At 52.3% G+C, this 13,068-nt stretch overlaps 1 protein-coding gene across 1 annotated transcript in view; it reads right to left on the bottom strand.

Moving 5' to 3' along the window:
- Positions 1-12,787, bottom strand: part of DSTYK (dual serine/threonine and tyrosine protein kinase) — a 29,091-nt gene extending 16,304 nt beyond the window's left edge. Inside the window, exons 1-2 of the mRNA XM_039382308.1 lie at positions 12,551-12,787; positions 4,252-4,637 (exon numbers count right to left, since the gene is read on the bottom strand). Coding sequence (XP_039238242.1) covers positions 4,252-4,637; positions 12,551-12,782 — 618 coding nt within the window. The 5' untranslated portion in view covers positions 12,783-12,787. The remainder of the gene's footprint in view (positions 1-4,251; positions 4,638-12,550) is intronic.
- Between the last annotated feature and the right edge of the window lie 281 nt (positions 12,788-13,068).

Below are 13,068 nucleotides of genomic sequence, written 5' to 3'. Positions count from 1 at the left end.
CCCCCAGATCTTACTTAGAATCTTTTTTCTTGTTTGTTTTACACACACTTCCCCACCCAATCCTTCTGAAATCTTGCCAGTTTATCCTGTTTCCATGGGGATCTGAGGCACCAGCAACAGAGAGAATCCCGTGGAAGAGAAGTGATCGACACCAAACTCTGCTGTCCTGGACACAACTTGGATTTTAACCCCAGTCTGGGGGGGAATTCCATTGTAATTTTGCTGGAAGGGCCCAAAAAAACCCTCTGAGGTGCCCAAAGCCACCAGCCTGAGGAGCAAGTCTCTTCCCTGACCATGAAAACCAGAAATCACTGAGCCAGCAAAACGAGAAACAGAGAACAGGTTTTACATGGCTGGAAGAATAATTTCACACTCCCAGTTATTCCAGTAAAAAGGGGGAGATGGAGACAACTTCAGGTGTTGGATGCTGGTTTGTGGCAGGACACCCTAAAGCACATCCCAAAATAACCTGGAATGAAGAACATCTCAGCCAACAGGATGCTTTTATGTATTTACACTACAGAACTGCATAAATTCCTTTAAAAATACTCCTTTATATTCCTATAAGCTTATAAAGATGTTTGGATATATAGATTAAAAACACTCTCAGGAAGGAGATCAGAGCACATTCCTCCAAGTTTTAAGCGGGATGGCCATAAATTATCCCCCAGCAGGTACTTAAGCACATCCTTTGCCACTAATTCCTGTGCCCTGACTCACTCCTGCAGCACCTGAGGCAACACAATAAACCCAAATTAACCCAATTCTTCTCCTCCATTCCTTTTCCAGCTCTGTCAGAGCAGATGAACAGTTTTCTTTCCCTACAAACCCTGCAGCCCGAGATTCCAAGTCCCACGAAACAAAGAGAACAGCAGGAAAAGGGAACTTTTAAGCCCATCCAGAGGAAAACCAACCCTTCAGGGGAGCCCATTTCAGCTCCCAGGCACGACTGATAAGATTTAGGGAAAGAGCCAACTGTTTGCTCCCACTGTAAATCTAATAATCTGTCTGGCTAAATGGATTATTCCCCATGACCCACATGAATTCCTGTGCACAGAGATCCCCAAGGAACAGAGCAGCTTCGCCAACCAAGGTTTTTTCCAGCCCTGATATCTGATGTTTAAAAATAACTTTTTAAGTTCACCTACCCAGGAGCACAAGGTTCTCACAGCAGCCATTCCATGTAAATGACATTTTTTGGCTCCTTCCTCACCCCTTCTTCTGTGAGACAGGTTTGGATTAAGGCACAGAAAATCAAGGATGGTGCCATCCTGGATATGAGGCTGTAGAAAAAAATCCCTCAGGGTGCTCCAGTGGCAGTTTGATATTAAAACCAGGAATATTCTACACTTCTATTTGATTTACCTCCAAATAAAAAAATAGTTTCATTTATTTGGATATTGCTAACTTCCAAATAATTTAGTCTTTCTTGACTGGTTAATGTTCAAATAATAACAAAGTGTTTAAATATGTAAAATTGGAGGTTATGAAATACAAAAAAACCAGATGAAAATACCGGGATTTCAGGGAACAAATGGGGTAAAATTCAGATTGATTTCCCTCTCCCTCTGTCCAAAAATGGGCTGAGCTCCTCCAAGTTATTGGGCAGACCTAAATCCTTAAGATCAGTACTGAATATCCTGTTAACATCCTGGATGTGACTGTAATTAGAGTCAGAGTTTTGTTCCACAAGTGAAGAAAAAGCAGAAGTTCCTTCAGAGCTGTTCTGCAGACACGAAATTTTGGAGAGTGTCCAGAAACCTCCCCCACTGTGGCTCTGGATACGAATTCCACTGGTCCCAGAAGCCCTGGCCACGACAGGCAGGTATTTACTCCAACTTCACTGCTTGGTCTGTGCTGAGCAGAGCTGGAGAACTCCCAGGAGTTAGAAAAGTGGGATAAACCAGGTCTCAGTAGGAGGCCAAACTCTGGGATTTACCAGGAATTCACCAGGAAGCTGTTCCCAGCCCATCACCTGGACAATTAATCAGGATCTCCTATCAAGCCTTTAAAAATTTGCTTGTCCTTGAATTGCCATCAGGAATCCTTTGAATCCATCTGAGGCTGATTCACCCTCCCTCATCCTTCCACTGGAAGAGCTTTTTTATTCCACCAACCCTTTTCAATTTAATCTGAGTCGCTGTTTTCATCTAAATGCCCTAAATATAACTGAGGGCAGACAGAGGGATCTTTGTCCCTGCCAGGAGGAGCTGAGGGAGGGCTGCACCCTGCAGAGCTGGCCCGTGCAAAAACCTAAGCAGGGCAAAGAAAGGGACAGCTGAGGAGCCTTTTCTGCCCAGCAAGGCAGGAGTTGGGAAGCAGAAGATCCAGAACAGGCATTTCTCCTTTGCAGCACCACTTTTCCAGTGCTCCAAGAGGCTCCAAGAGAGCTGGAGAGAGGGCAAGGGGGAGTGGCCTAAAGCTGAAGGAGGGAAGGGTTAGATGGGATATTGGGAAGGAATTGTTCCCTGGGAGGGTGGGGAGGCCCTGGCACAGGTTGCCCAGAGAAGCTGTGGCTGCCCCTGGATCCCTGGGAGTGTCCAAGGCCAGGCTGGCCAGGGCTTGGATCAACCTGGGCTACTGGAAGGCGTCCTTGCCCACGGCAGGGGGTGGGACTGGATGAGCTTTAAGATTCCTTCCAACCCAAACCACTCCATGATTTTAGGATTCTGCCAACCACAACGCTCCAGAATTATTTATACTGCAATAACAGAGGCTCAACACATCATATTAAATGCAATGAAGAGGTTGAGGAAGCTGTGAAACACAACCCTGACAGATATTTGTAAGCACCAAACCACAACACTCCAGAACAGGGACAGATTTTATGGACCAGCAAAAGCAAAGTCACAAAGCAAGAGACGACCAGTGTTAGAACCAGCACTGGGATCAACTCCCACCTTCCTGCTCTTAACACCTGCAGCTTCCAGGGGCAGCACAGAGATGCAAAAAGCCTCTCCTGTCCCAAAGGGAGCCAGGGTGGAATGAAGAAGCTTTGTGCTGACAGTGAGCTCTTCAGGACAGAGAAAAAGTTCATATCCTTGTAGGACAGCTGCTGGCTGCCAGGAGACAGCAAAGCCAACTCTGAATAACCCTGGAACTCCAAGACACTTGGGATATTGGGAAGAAATTGTTCCCTGAGAGTGGGGAGGCCCTGGCACAGGTTGCCCAGAGAAGCTGCGGCTGCCCCATCCCTGGAAGTGTCCAAGGCCAGGTTGGACAGGGCTTGGAGCAACCTTGGATCTACCAAGACACTTGAAGTTCCAAGCTTGGCTCCTGAGAGGGATGGAAGCACGACAGAGGAGCGACAATGCCAAGAGTCAAAGGCTGGACTCGATCTCAGAGGTCTTTTCCAACCTAATCAATTCTGTGACTCAACACTGAAACAAAAGCACATCAGCACAGACAGTGATGTCCAGTTAAAGCCCTAACACCAGATTCCAGCTTCTCTTTAATTAAGGGAACCCCTCTGCCTGAGAGGTGGCACCATTTCATAGAATCACAGAATCAGCTGGGTTGGAAGGGAGCTCTGAGATCATCAAGTCCAACCCTTGATCCAACCCCGCCGTGGTTCCCAGCCCATGGCACTGATGCCACATCCAGTCTCAGCTTAAAAACCTCCAGGGATGGAGAATCCACCCCTTCCCTGGGCAGCCCATTCCAATGGCTGAGCACCCTCGCTGCAAAGAAATTCTTCCTAATCTCCAACCTAAACCTCCCCTGGTACAGCTTAAGACCCAGCCCTCTTGTCTTGCTGAGAGTTGCCTGGGAAAAGAGACCAACCCCCCCCTGGCTCCCCCCTCCTGTCAGGCAGTTGCAGAGAGTGAGGAGGTCTCCCCTGAGCCTCCTCTTCTCCAGGCTGAGCCCCCCCAGCTCCCTCAGCCTCTCCTCACAGCACTTGTGCTCCAGTCCCTTCCCCAGCCTCGTTGCTCTCCTCTGGCCCTGCTCCAGCCCCTCCATGTCCTTCCTGAGCTGAGGGCCCAGAGCTGGACACAGCACTCCAGGGGTGGCCTCACCAGTGCTGAGTCCAGAGCAAGAATCACTTCCCTGGCCCTGTTGGCCACCCTGTTCCTGAGCCAGGCCAGGATCCATTGGCCTTCTTGGCCACCTGGGCACACTCTGGCTCCTGTTCAGCTTCTTGTCAATCCAAACTCCCAGGTCCCTTCCTGCCTGGCTGTTTGCTTCAGCAGGGACTGTAAATGCCCCGGGGATGGGGCAGGGACACCAAGGGACACCAAGGGACACCCCTACCTTGAGCAGCGAGTAGGGCAGCATGACCTCCAGCTCGGCAATGCGGTGGGCAGGGTCCTCGGGGTCCCCCTGGATCTCCAGGTCCTCCTCAGGGATGGTGTCCCAGTGCCCCCTGTGTGCTGCCAGCACGTGCACCAGCTCGTACTGCTGGGGCAGGGCCAGGCTCACCCGGGTCTGGCTGCCGTGCGTGAAGCGGATCCGCCGCCTCTTGCAGTTCTCCTCGTTGCTGATCTTGGTGGTGGGCAGCAGCTTCTCCCCCAGCAGGATGTTGAGCAGCTGGCACTTGGCACTGCAGTTCTGGCCCAGGATGAGCAGGCAGGGGTGCCAGCTCACGGAGCGCTGGAGATGCTCCTCCTCGTGCCGGGGGAAGGAGATGAAGTTCTGCCCTGGAATCGAGGACAGGCTGAGTTAGAGAGGTGAGGCTTGTCCCTCCAACCCCCTTCTGAGCCAGCTGAAGGCAAAAGCTCAGGCACTGCTGCCCCACAGAGCACCAGGAATCCGCCTCTGCGCCCTGGAATCCGTGGCAGTGACTCAGCATTCCTGCTGCACCGCCAGCAGGTTCATTCCCACAAAGCCACCGGAGCAGTTTGTCACTGTTCTCCCCAGCACGTGGCACAGGGTGGGATTTTGGGGTGTCCTGGATGATCCTTGTGGGTCCCTTCCAGCTCAGGATATTCCATGATTCTATTCCACTGGAAAGAGCCCACACAAAGCTCTTCAGCAGGTTAGTGGGAGACTCGTGGAAGGCCCAAAAAGTCAAGATAAAACAGTTGTCAAGGTCAAAACAAAGGTTTAATCCTGTCTGGGGCTGGAACAGTGTTTCCCCTTGATCAGGAGCTCCAAGAGACCCAGTGGGTCACTAAGGCCAACTCTTCCCATATTTTTATGGCTTGGCTCTACAGAACATTCCTGTCCCATATCAGAAATAAATTCAGTCAGCTCTGAATCAGTGACAGTTCCACCCACACTTCAGAACATCAGATCCTTCACATCTACCAAATCCCAAGAGTGCCACTGCACAAGCCTGTTGGCCAAATCTAGGAATATTGATGTGAAAGCAGCAAACCCTCTGTCCTGGCCTCGGGGAAAGGCATTCCTGCAAAATTGCCTCTGTACATCAAGCAGACAAGACCAAGGTTGCTGAGGCACAGCAGGAGAAGGAACAGCCTCCGCCAGCAATTCCCTACAACAAACAGTCACAGCACCTCCAGGAAGTGCCTCACTCCCAGCAGCCTGGGCAGGGAAGACCCTCTGCCAAGAGCCAGAAGGTTCTGGAGCAGCTCAAAACACAACAACAGCTTCACTGCCTGGAGGTACCAAGAGCAAACACCTTCCCTGACCTGTCCAGCTGAACCACACAGGCCCAGTTGGACAGATTGTCATTTTAAGAGCAGCACTTGAGCTGCAAAAGGAAGTTACTCAACATCTGTATCTCCTCCAGAGCAGGACTCCCTGTAATCACCCTCCTTACTCATCTGCCAGCACCAACTGCAGCATCATGGACTAAGAATTCCAAGCTCAGAGGGATGGAACAACTCCCTGCCCTAATTCAGGCTCAGGACCGGGTTTAGCTTCTCTGTTCTTTTACAAGTCCTAATCAGAGCTTTGCCCACACTCAGTCTGAGCAGCTCTGTGTTCCCTGATGTACAGCTCTGGGAGAACAAAAAACAGGGATACAAACAATCCCTCATGTGCTGCACTTCAGGAACACAAAACAGCTGGTGCTGCACCACAGCCAGGGTTGGGTCACGGTCCAGACCTGGAGGCACCAAGAATGAAATGGCAAAGGGAGGCACCAGGCCCCAAAACCTGCCAGATTTTCAATTTGACACCAATTCCAAACCACCACGACTGCCCTGATAGGGGGCAAACTGGCAAGAGCAGCAGCTTAAAGGGAGAATTAACTACAACACAGCAATTGGGGTTTGACAGGGAAGGTCCTGTTTCACCAGGGCTATTAAAATTCTTCTAATGAGTCATGTTCTGGCAGCCAAAATCGTTTCAGCATCTCCAAGCCCCAGGAAAACAAGATACTCCCATGTACCAAGATACTCCTCAACACTGCAAATTAAAGAGAGCACACAGCACATTCTGCTCCTCACTGACACCACTCCATCCCTCTGGTTTAATTAAAATCAGGCCAGTTTGGAGCAGCACCACATGTAGTTCTTTGTGTCTTAGACCAGTTTAAGGCTTCTTTAACATCCTGCCTAAAATTGACTTTTCCTTCAAACCTTCCATCTGAAAATAGACTGTTGGAGAGGTTTTTCCCACCCCAACACTAAGATGGCTCAGCAAACCCCTCTCCTGCAGTTCTGCCCTGCAAAACCCTGATTGCTGACCCCCAAAAGCCAAGTTTGGGAAAGGCTAAGAGAGAAATCACTCCCTGAAGTGGGACTGGCTCTTCTAACTGTTCCTTAAACAAGCCTTTCAAGATCCACAGCCTGACAGAGCAGCCACATCAAGTGACCAAAGGGCCAAAGCTGGCCAGGAGCTCACACAAGATAAGGATCTGCAAAACCCCACAAATAGCACATTTCAGCCTTCATCTACAAGATAAAGAATTTCTTTGATCTGGGAACATTTCTTGAACCTTCTGCTGCCATCCAGACTCGCCCTTCAGCTACCAAGCATGAAAAAAAGGCAATTCAGGGAGGGTTGCACAGGCACAGTCTCCTCTGCAGAGGCTTTTGAAGAGCAGAGAGGAGGCAGAGCTGCCTCTCCCCACCCCAGGCAGGCTCTGCCTTTGTGGGCACTTAATGAGAGAAAATGATTGAAATACAGCAGCTTAACTGAAATTATTGAGGCCCAGCACGGATATATAAATAGAATTGCAGACTGGTTTGGCTGGGAAGGGATCCTAAAGATTATATTCCACCCCCTGCCATGGGCAGGGACACCTTCCACTAGCCCAGGTTGCTCCAAGCCCTGTCCAACCTGGCCTTGGACACTTCCAGGGATGGGGCAGCCACAGCTTCTCTGGGTACCCTGTGCCAGGGCCTCCCCACCCTCCTAGGGAAGAATTTCTTCCCAATATCCCATCTACACCTTCCCTCCTTCAGCTTTAGGCCATTCCCCCTTGCCCTGTCTCTCCTTGCCCTTGTGAAAAGTCCCTCTCCAGCTCCCTTGGAGCCTCTTGGAGCACTGGAAAACTGCTGTAAGGTCTCCCTGGAGCCTCCTCTTCCTTTTTCACACCCCCAGCCTGTGATCAGCATTTATTCAACAAGTTCCTCCCAGGAGCAGCACCAGAAACAAAGCCTCAAATTTACCATTATGTCACCCTGAGATATCCCAAGCACGTGAAGCACAGACCTGGCACCAAACCCTTAATTTGGTTGTGTCCCAGCTCACCCAGAGCACCATCAGGGCACTCAGGTCATGGCAGTGGCTTTAACCCTGTGTTTGTCCATCACTGGGCATTTTACAGCCACCTCAGGGTCCCAAACCTGAAGCAAATTGCACAGTGACAGGACTGGTTGGGGTTGGAGATCACCCAGTCCAACCCCCTGGCCAGGCAGGTGACACAGGAACTCATCCAGGGGGGTTTGGAATGTCAGAGAGAGAGAGAGGGAGACTCCACACCCTCCCTGGGCAGCTGTTCCAGGGCTCTGCCACCTCCAGGCAAAGAAGTTCTGCCTCATGTTGAGCTGGAACTTGTCGTGTTTTAAGTTTATGGCTGTTGCTCCTCACGCTGCCACTGGGCCCCACTGAACAGACCTGGCACCATCCTGACACCCCTTGGAGGCATTGGTGTGTCAGAGAGGACACACTCTGCACTGCAGAGAGGATTACTGCCTAAATTCCTGAAGACACAGGGTACAAAGACTCCTGAAGAACTCAACAGCTGGTGCCACAAATCCCAACACGAACTCAGGTTGTGTTTTCCCCCCACAAAGGAGGTTCAGAACCTGCTGCCTGGAGAGCTGCAGTGACATTCCTGCACGTCCACGAGCAGCTCCTCTTCGTGACAGGGCTCTTGCCAAGGACTGGAGCTGGTGGTACATCCTGGATCCGTCGACTGTACTCACTGGGAGACATGTGATGAACACTTCAAACCCAGGGCTCGGGGGAGTCCTGGCGCGCGTGGACCCCGTGAGCCGCGCCATGAAAGGAGGCCTGTCCAAGAACAAGGACGTCTCTCACCAAGGCTCGGCTCAAAACTCAGCCAAACACTTGGCAGGAGAGGCTGAGCTTGGATTTATGGAATCTATAGAAGCCCCAAGCATTGACTCATCCCTTTTCCAGGGATCCTCTGCCAGCATCACTTGTCTTTTCAGTTCCAGTGCTACGTGAGGACAACCTAAACACGGCCAGAGCCTCTTACTGCAAATGCTGAGGGTTTGCAGAGGAATCCTCCCATTGCTCTGCTGCTGCTCACGACCTGCAGGAGGTTTTGGCCACCACAAGACTTATGATAGCCCAGTTCTACCAACTGAGGTGTCCAAGGCCAGGTTGGACAGGGCTTGGAGCAATCTGGACTAGTGGAAGGTGTCCCTGCCCGTGGCAGGAGGTGGAATGGGATGAGCTTTAGGGTCCCTTCCAACCCAAACCATTTGGGGATTCCACGTGATCTCATCCCTCTAAAACCCCCTTATTTATGGAGGCAGCAGAGCCCAGGGCTCTCCCCCAGCACACACCACTGGTGCAACACTCCAGCTGCTGCCCAAACCTCTGGGGATGCTCTAGATTTGGGGTTAGCTCAGCTTGCAGAAATTCCTAAAATAAAAGAAATAACCCCTCAGGTTCCTACATCAAAGAGCTCCAATTACTGCAAGCACAGAACAAAGAAAACAACCCCAATTAGCAGAAAGCAGGGCTGAGGGACTTTTTCCTTGGTATCTTTACATATTTTAGTAAAACCTGCTGCCGAGTCCCTAAATCAGGGTTTGTGTTTCCAGCAAACACGCCAGTTATCAGCACCAAGAACCAAAAGCTGCCAGACCTGAAGCTGCAGGATTGTCCCAGCACTTGAACAAATCACTCTGAGATGCCAATTCATGCCAAGGCAGCCCCAGAGAACAGACAGGATTTTGTTGACTCCCTCAGAAAGGCAGACAGAGCAAACCGGACTCGCCTTTCCCTCATAAACAGTAGCTGGGAGGCAAATTATTCTTTCCCTTGGATTGAGTTCACTTCTCTCACTATGAGGTGTAAGTCCTGCTGCTGCCACCACAGTCTAGTCAGTGGTGGGTTTATTGATGGGTTTTGCTGTCACCCTCCTGAGCAGAGGGGAGGGATGGAAGAGGATTTCTTTCTCCCAGAAGTGCCAGCCCAGGCTGACCCAGCTCACCCCGGGGGCCACTGCTCAGCAGATACTCAGCCCTGGCTGTGGGCAGAGTAACCCAGGCTGGGCTTCAGCTCTTGATCCAGAGGCCACTTCCCTTTCCAGGCTGTTCCACGAGTTTTTCAGGTGCCTCAAAAGCAAACCCTTCACTTTGTTTTGTTTCCAGGACATCTGCATTTACTTTTCACAGTTTGTTTTCCACTCCAGCCCTGGGCAGTGTGTCCTGTCCACTCCACTCCATCCCCAGGTCCTTTGTGTTTCACAAAAAGTCTGCAGAACAATTTGGTCAGAATTCCTCTCACTTTGATACCACCTGAAGGGCAAAAAGGGGTTCTGAATTCAGTGAGAACTGGGCTCTTTAAACCCTCTGACACTCAAAAAACTCTCCATGTTACACAGGGGAAAAAACTTTCATTACCAACCACTACAATTCAGAGAACACCAGAAATGTCCAACACCATTAAACTGTACAGAAACAAGGAGCTCTCGTTATAATAAAGAAAATTAATACTATTATTAATATAATAAAGATTCTCCAACCACCACCTTGGGTTATTCAGGCAGGAAGTTAATAAGCAGTGCCAAAGCTCTGGGTTTTGGGCAAAGGCTTGTGACTTCCCAGAGCTTAAAAAAAAATAATAATCATTAATTCACAGTTATTTTGCAGCTGTGTCCATTATTTTACCAGGTCCTGCTCCTCATCCTCTTCCCACCACAACCTCCCACCCTCTAACCCAGAGCAGGTTTATTCACTTGATCCTTGTCCCACGTCACCAGTTGGAAAATAAAACTTAAATCCATAGTTTGCAGAGCAGTAAGAGCCAGACAATCCTCTGCAGCCTGAAATCCTGAGCCAGGAGCCCGAAATCCTGAGCCAGGAGCCCGAAATCCTGAGCCAGGAGCCCGAAATCCTGAGCCAGGAGCCCGAAATCCTGAGCCAGGAGCCCGAAATCCTGAGCCAGGAGCCCGAAATCCTGAGCCAGGAGCCCGAAATCCTGAGCCAGGAGCCCGAAATCCTGAGCCAGGAGCCCGAAAACAGGAGCCCGGCAACCCTGAGCCAGGAGCCCGAAACCCTGAGCCAGGAGCCCGAAACCCTGAGCCAGGAGCCCAAAACCCTGAGCCAGGAGCCCAAAACCCTGAGCCAGGAGCCCAAAACCCTGAGCCAGGAGCCCACACTGTCAGCACTGTCAGCACAACCAAGCTCTGAACAGCCAGACCTCCCCTGAAGCCCTGAACCCAATCAAACTGGGTCAAAGTAGGGATTTGAATAAAAAAAAAAGAAGGTTATAAGTGCTCTGGGTTAGAGACAACAGGCAGGAAATCTGTTGGGATCTGTACCTATGTCAGGAATATTGGATTCATGATGCCCCCACGTCTAAAAGATGCACTTGCTGTAGAACCAGCAATGTTTTCCAAGGAATAACCAAACACAAGAGCAGCTGCAGTGAGTGGGACCATTCCAACAGCTCTGAGACCATGGCAAATCCTAGAATCATGGAATGCTTTGGGTGGGAAGGGACCTTAAACATCATCTTATTCTAACCCCTGCCACAGGCAGGGACACCTTCCACTAGCCCAGGTTGCTCCAACCTGGCCTTGGACGCTCCCAGGGATGGGGCAGCCACAGCTTCTCTGGGCACCCTGTGCCAGGGCCTCCCCACCCTCCCAGGGAAGAATTCCTTCCCAATATCCCATCTAACCCTGCCCTCTGGCAGTTTGAAGCTGTTCCCCCTCATCCTGTCACTCCAGACCCCTTTAAATAGTCTCTCTCCATCCTCCTTGTCGACTCCCTGGAGGCACTGGAAGGCTGCAATTAGGTCACCCCGAATCCTTCTCTTCTCCAGGCTGAACAATCCCAAACTCACCCATCACACAGTCCCTTTGGCTCACCTGTCCTGGCTGTGCCCCTTCCCAAAAATCTGGCTCCCTCCCAGCCTGGTGTGAGGGGGGAGCGTGGAGAAGCTACTCAGCACTTCCCAAAACCCTGCTGTGTTCCCAACACCTTCCCAGCTCCAAATCCACGGCACCACAGATGGGGAAAATTAACTCCCAGCCAGCCAGACCCAACCCAGGGTTTTCAACACTGATTTTTTTTTTTTTTTTAAATACACAGACAGACAGGAGATCCCAACACTTCCATCTTCAAACCACAACTGTGAGGGTGAGACAAGAAAGGACAAGTCTCCTGGACAAGTAGCCAACAGAGATGACTCATGAGCCGCTTGGAAATGAATGAAGAAGATCTTTATGAAGGTTCCATGTCACGCCAAAGTCTCCTCTCACAAGACAGTCTTATGGAAAGATGAAGTTCTGCACGTGGCAGGAGAGCTCCCACCCGCAGCTCTGTTTGTCAACAGCAGCAGAAATGCCCAGGGAGCTGCTGAAGAAAGCCACTGTTCCCACAGAACCCCTGGGAAAAACACAGCCCAGGGAACAGCAACCCCTCATCCCACCCACTCCCAGGTGCTGCCTCTTCCTGACACGCGGGCAAGGGGGAGCTGAAAAACTGGGAGAGGGAAGGATGGAATATCCCGAGCTGGAAGGAACCCACAGGGATCATCCAGTCCAACCCCTAGCCCTGCATAGACACCCTAAAATCCGACCCTGTTCTTGAGAGCGTTGTCCAAACCCTCCTGGAGCTCTGGCAGCCTTGGGGCCGTGCCCACTGCCCTGGGGAGCCTGGGCAGTGCCCGACCACCCTCTGGGGGAAGAACCTTTTCGTAATATCCACTGAAACCCTCCTAAATACCCCTTCAGCCCCGCTCCCTTCACCCCACCAACCTCCTCACAGCCCCAAGCTCTCCGCAGGCACCCCCAGCCCACTAAATCCCATAAATTGAGCAACCCCATAAGAGAGCCCCCCATGAGAGCCCTTCACTCTCCATCGCCTTCCACCTGCCCCCCAACCCTCGCAAGCCCCCCCCATTGACCCCTCACCCCAGGAACCCTCCATTCACCCCCAGAACGGCCCCCCTTCCCTCCCCAGTCCCCAGCCCTTCCCGGCCCCTCTCTCACCGCCGGGCGCGGGGCCGTCCCCGGGCTCCTCATCCCCGTCCCCTCCGTGGGGAGCGTCTCCGGCGGCCTCCGGGGCGAAGGGGTGTCCCTGGGAGAACTTGACGTCGCGGAAGAACCTCCTGGTCTCGCGCAGGTTGTGCTGCAGCCGCGCCAGGTGCCGGTTGTAGTGTCCGAAGGAGCGGCAGAGCTCCCGCACGGCCCCGGCCCGGCCCGGGCCCCCCTCGCCCTCCATGTCCTCCGGGTCCGCCCCGATATCCCCTCCCCGCCGCGCCGCGCGCTCGGCCCCGGCCAGGGCTGCCGCCCCTTTTTTTTTCCCAGGGAGGAACCTCCCCGGGAGGTTCTCCCGACCCGCCCCCCCCCCTCCCGCCCGCCCCTCCCGCCTCCCCGACCCCCGCCTCCTCCTTCTCCTCCTCGTGCCGAGGGGCAGCACCTCCGCCAACCGCGCTGCGTGTGCGCGGAACCTTTATCGGCGCGCCGCGGGGCAAAGGGGGAGGAGACCGGCAGAGGACGCCGCGCGC

The sequence above is a fragment of the Pipra filicauda genome, unplaced genomic scaffold, assembly GCF_003945595.2.
Source record: "Pipra filicauda isolate LSUMZ 115617 unplaced genomic scaffold, ASM394559v2 scaffold264_size1072897_pilon, whole genome shotgun sequence".
In the NCBI taxonomy this organism is placed as follows: Eukaryota; Metazoa; Chordata; class Aves; order Passeriformes; family Pipridae; genus Pipra; species Pipra filicauda.
The sequence above is the reverse complement of the archived record's forward strand: the minus strand, read 5'-3'. Positions and strand labels throughout refer to the sequence as shown.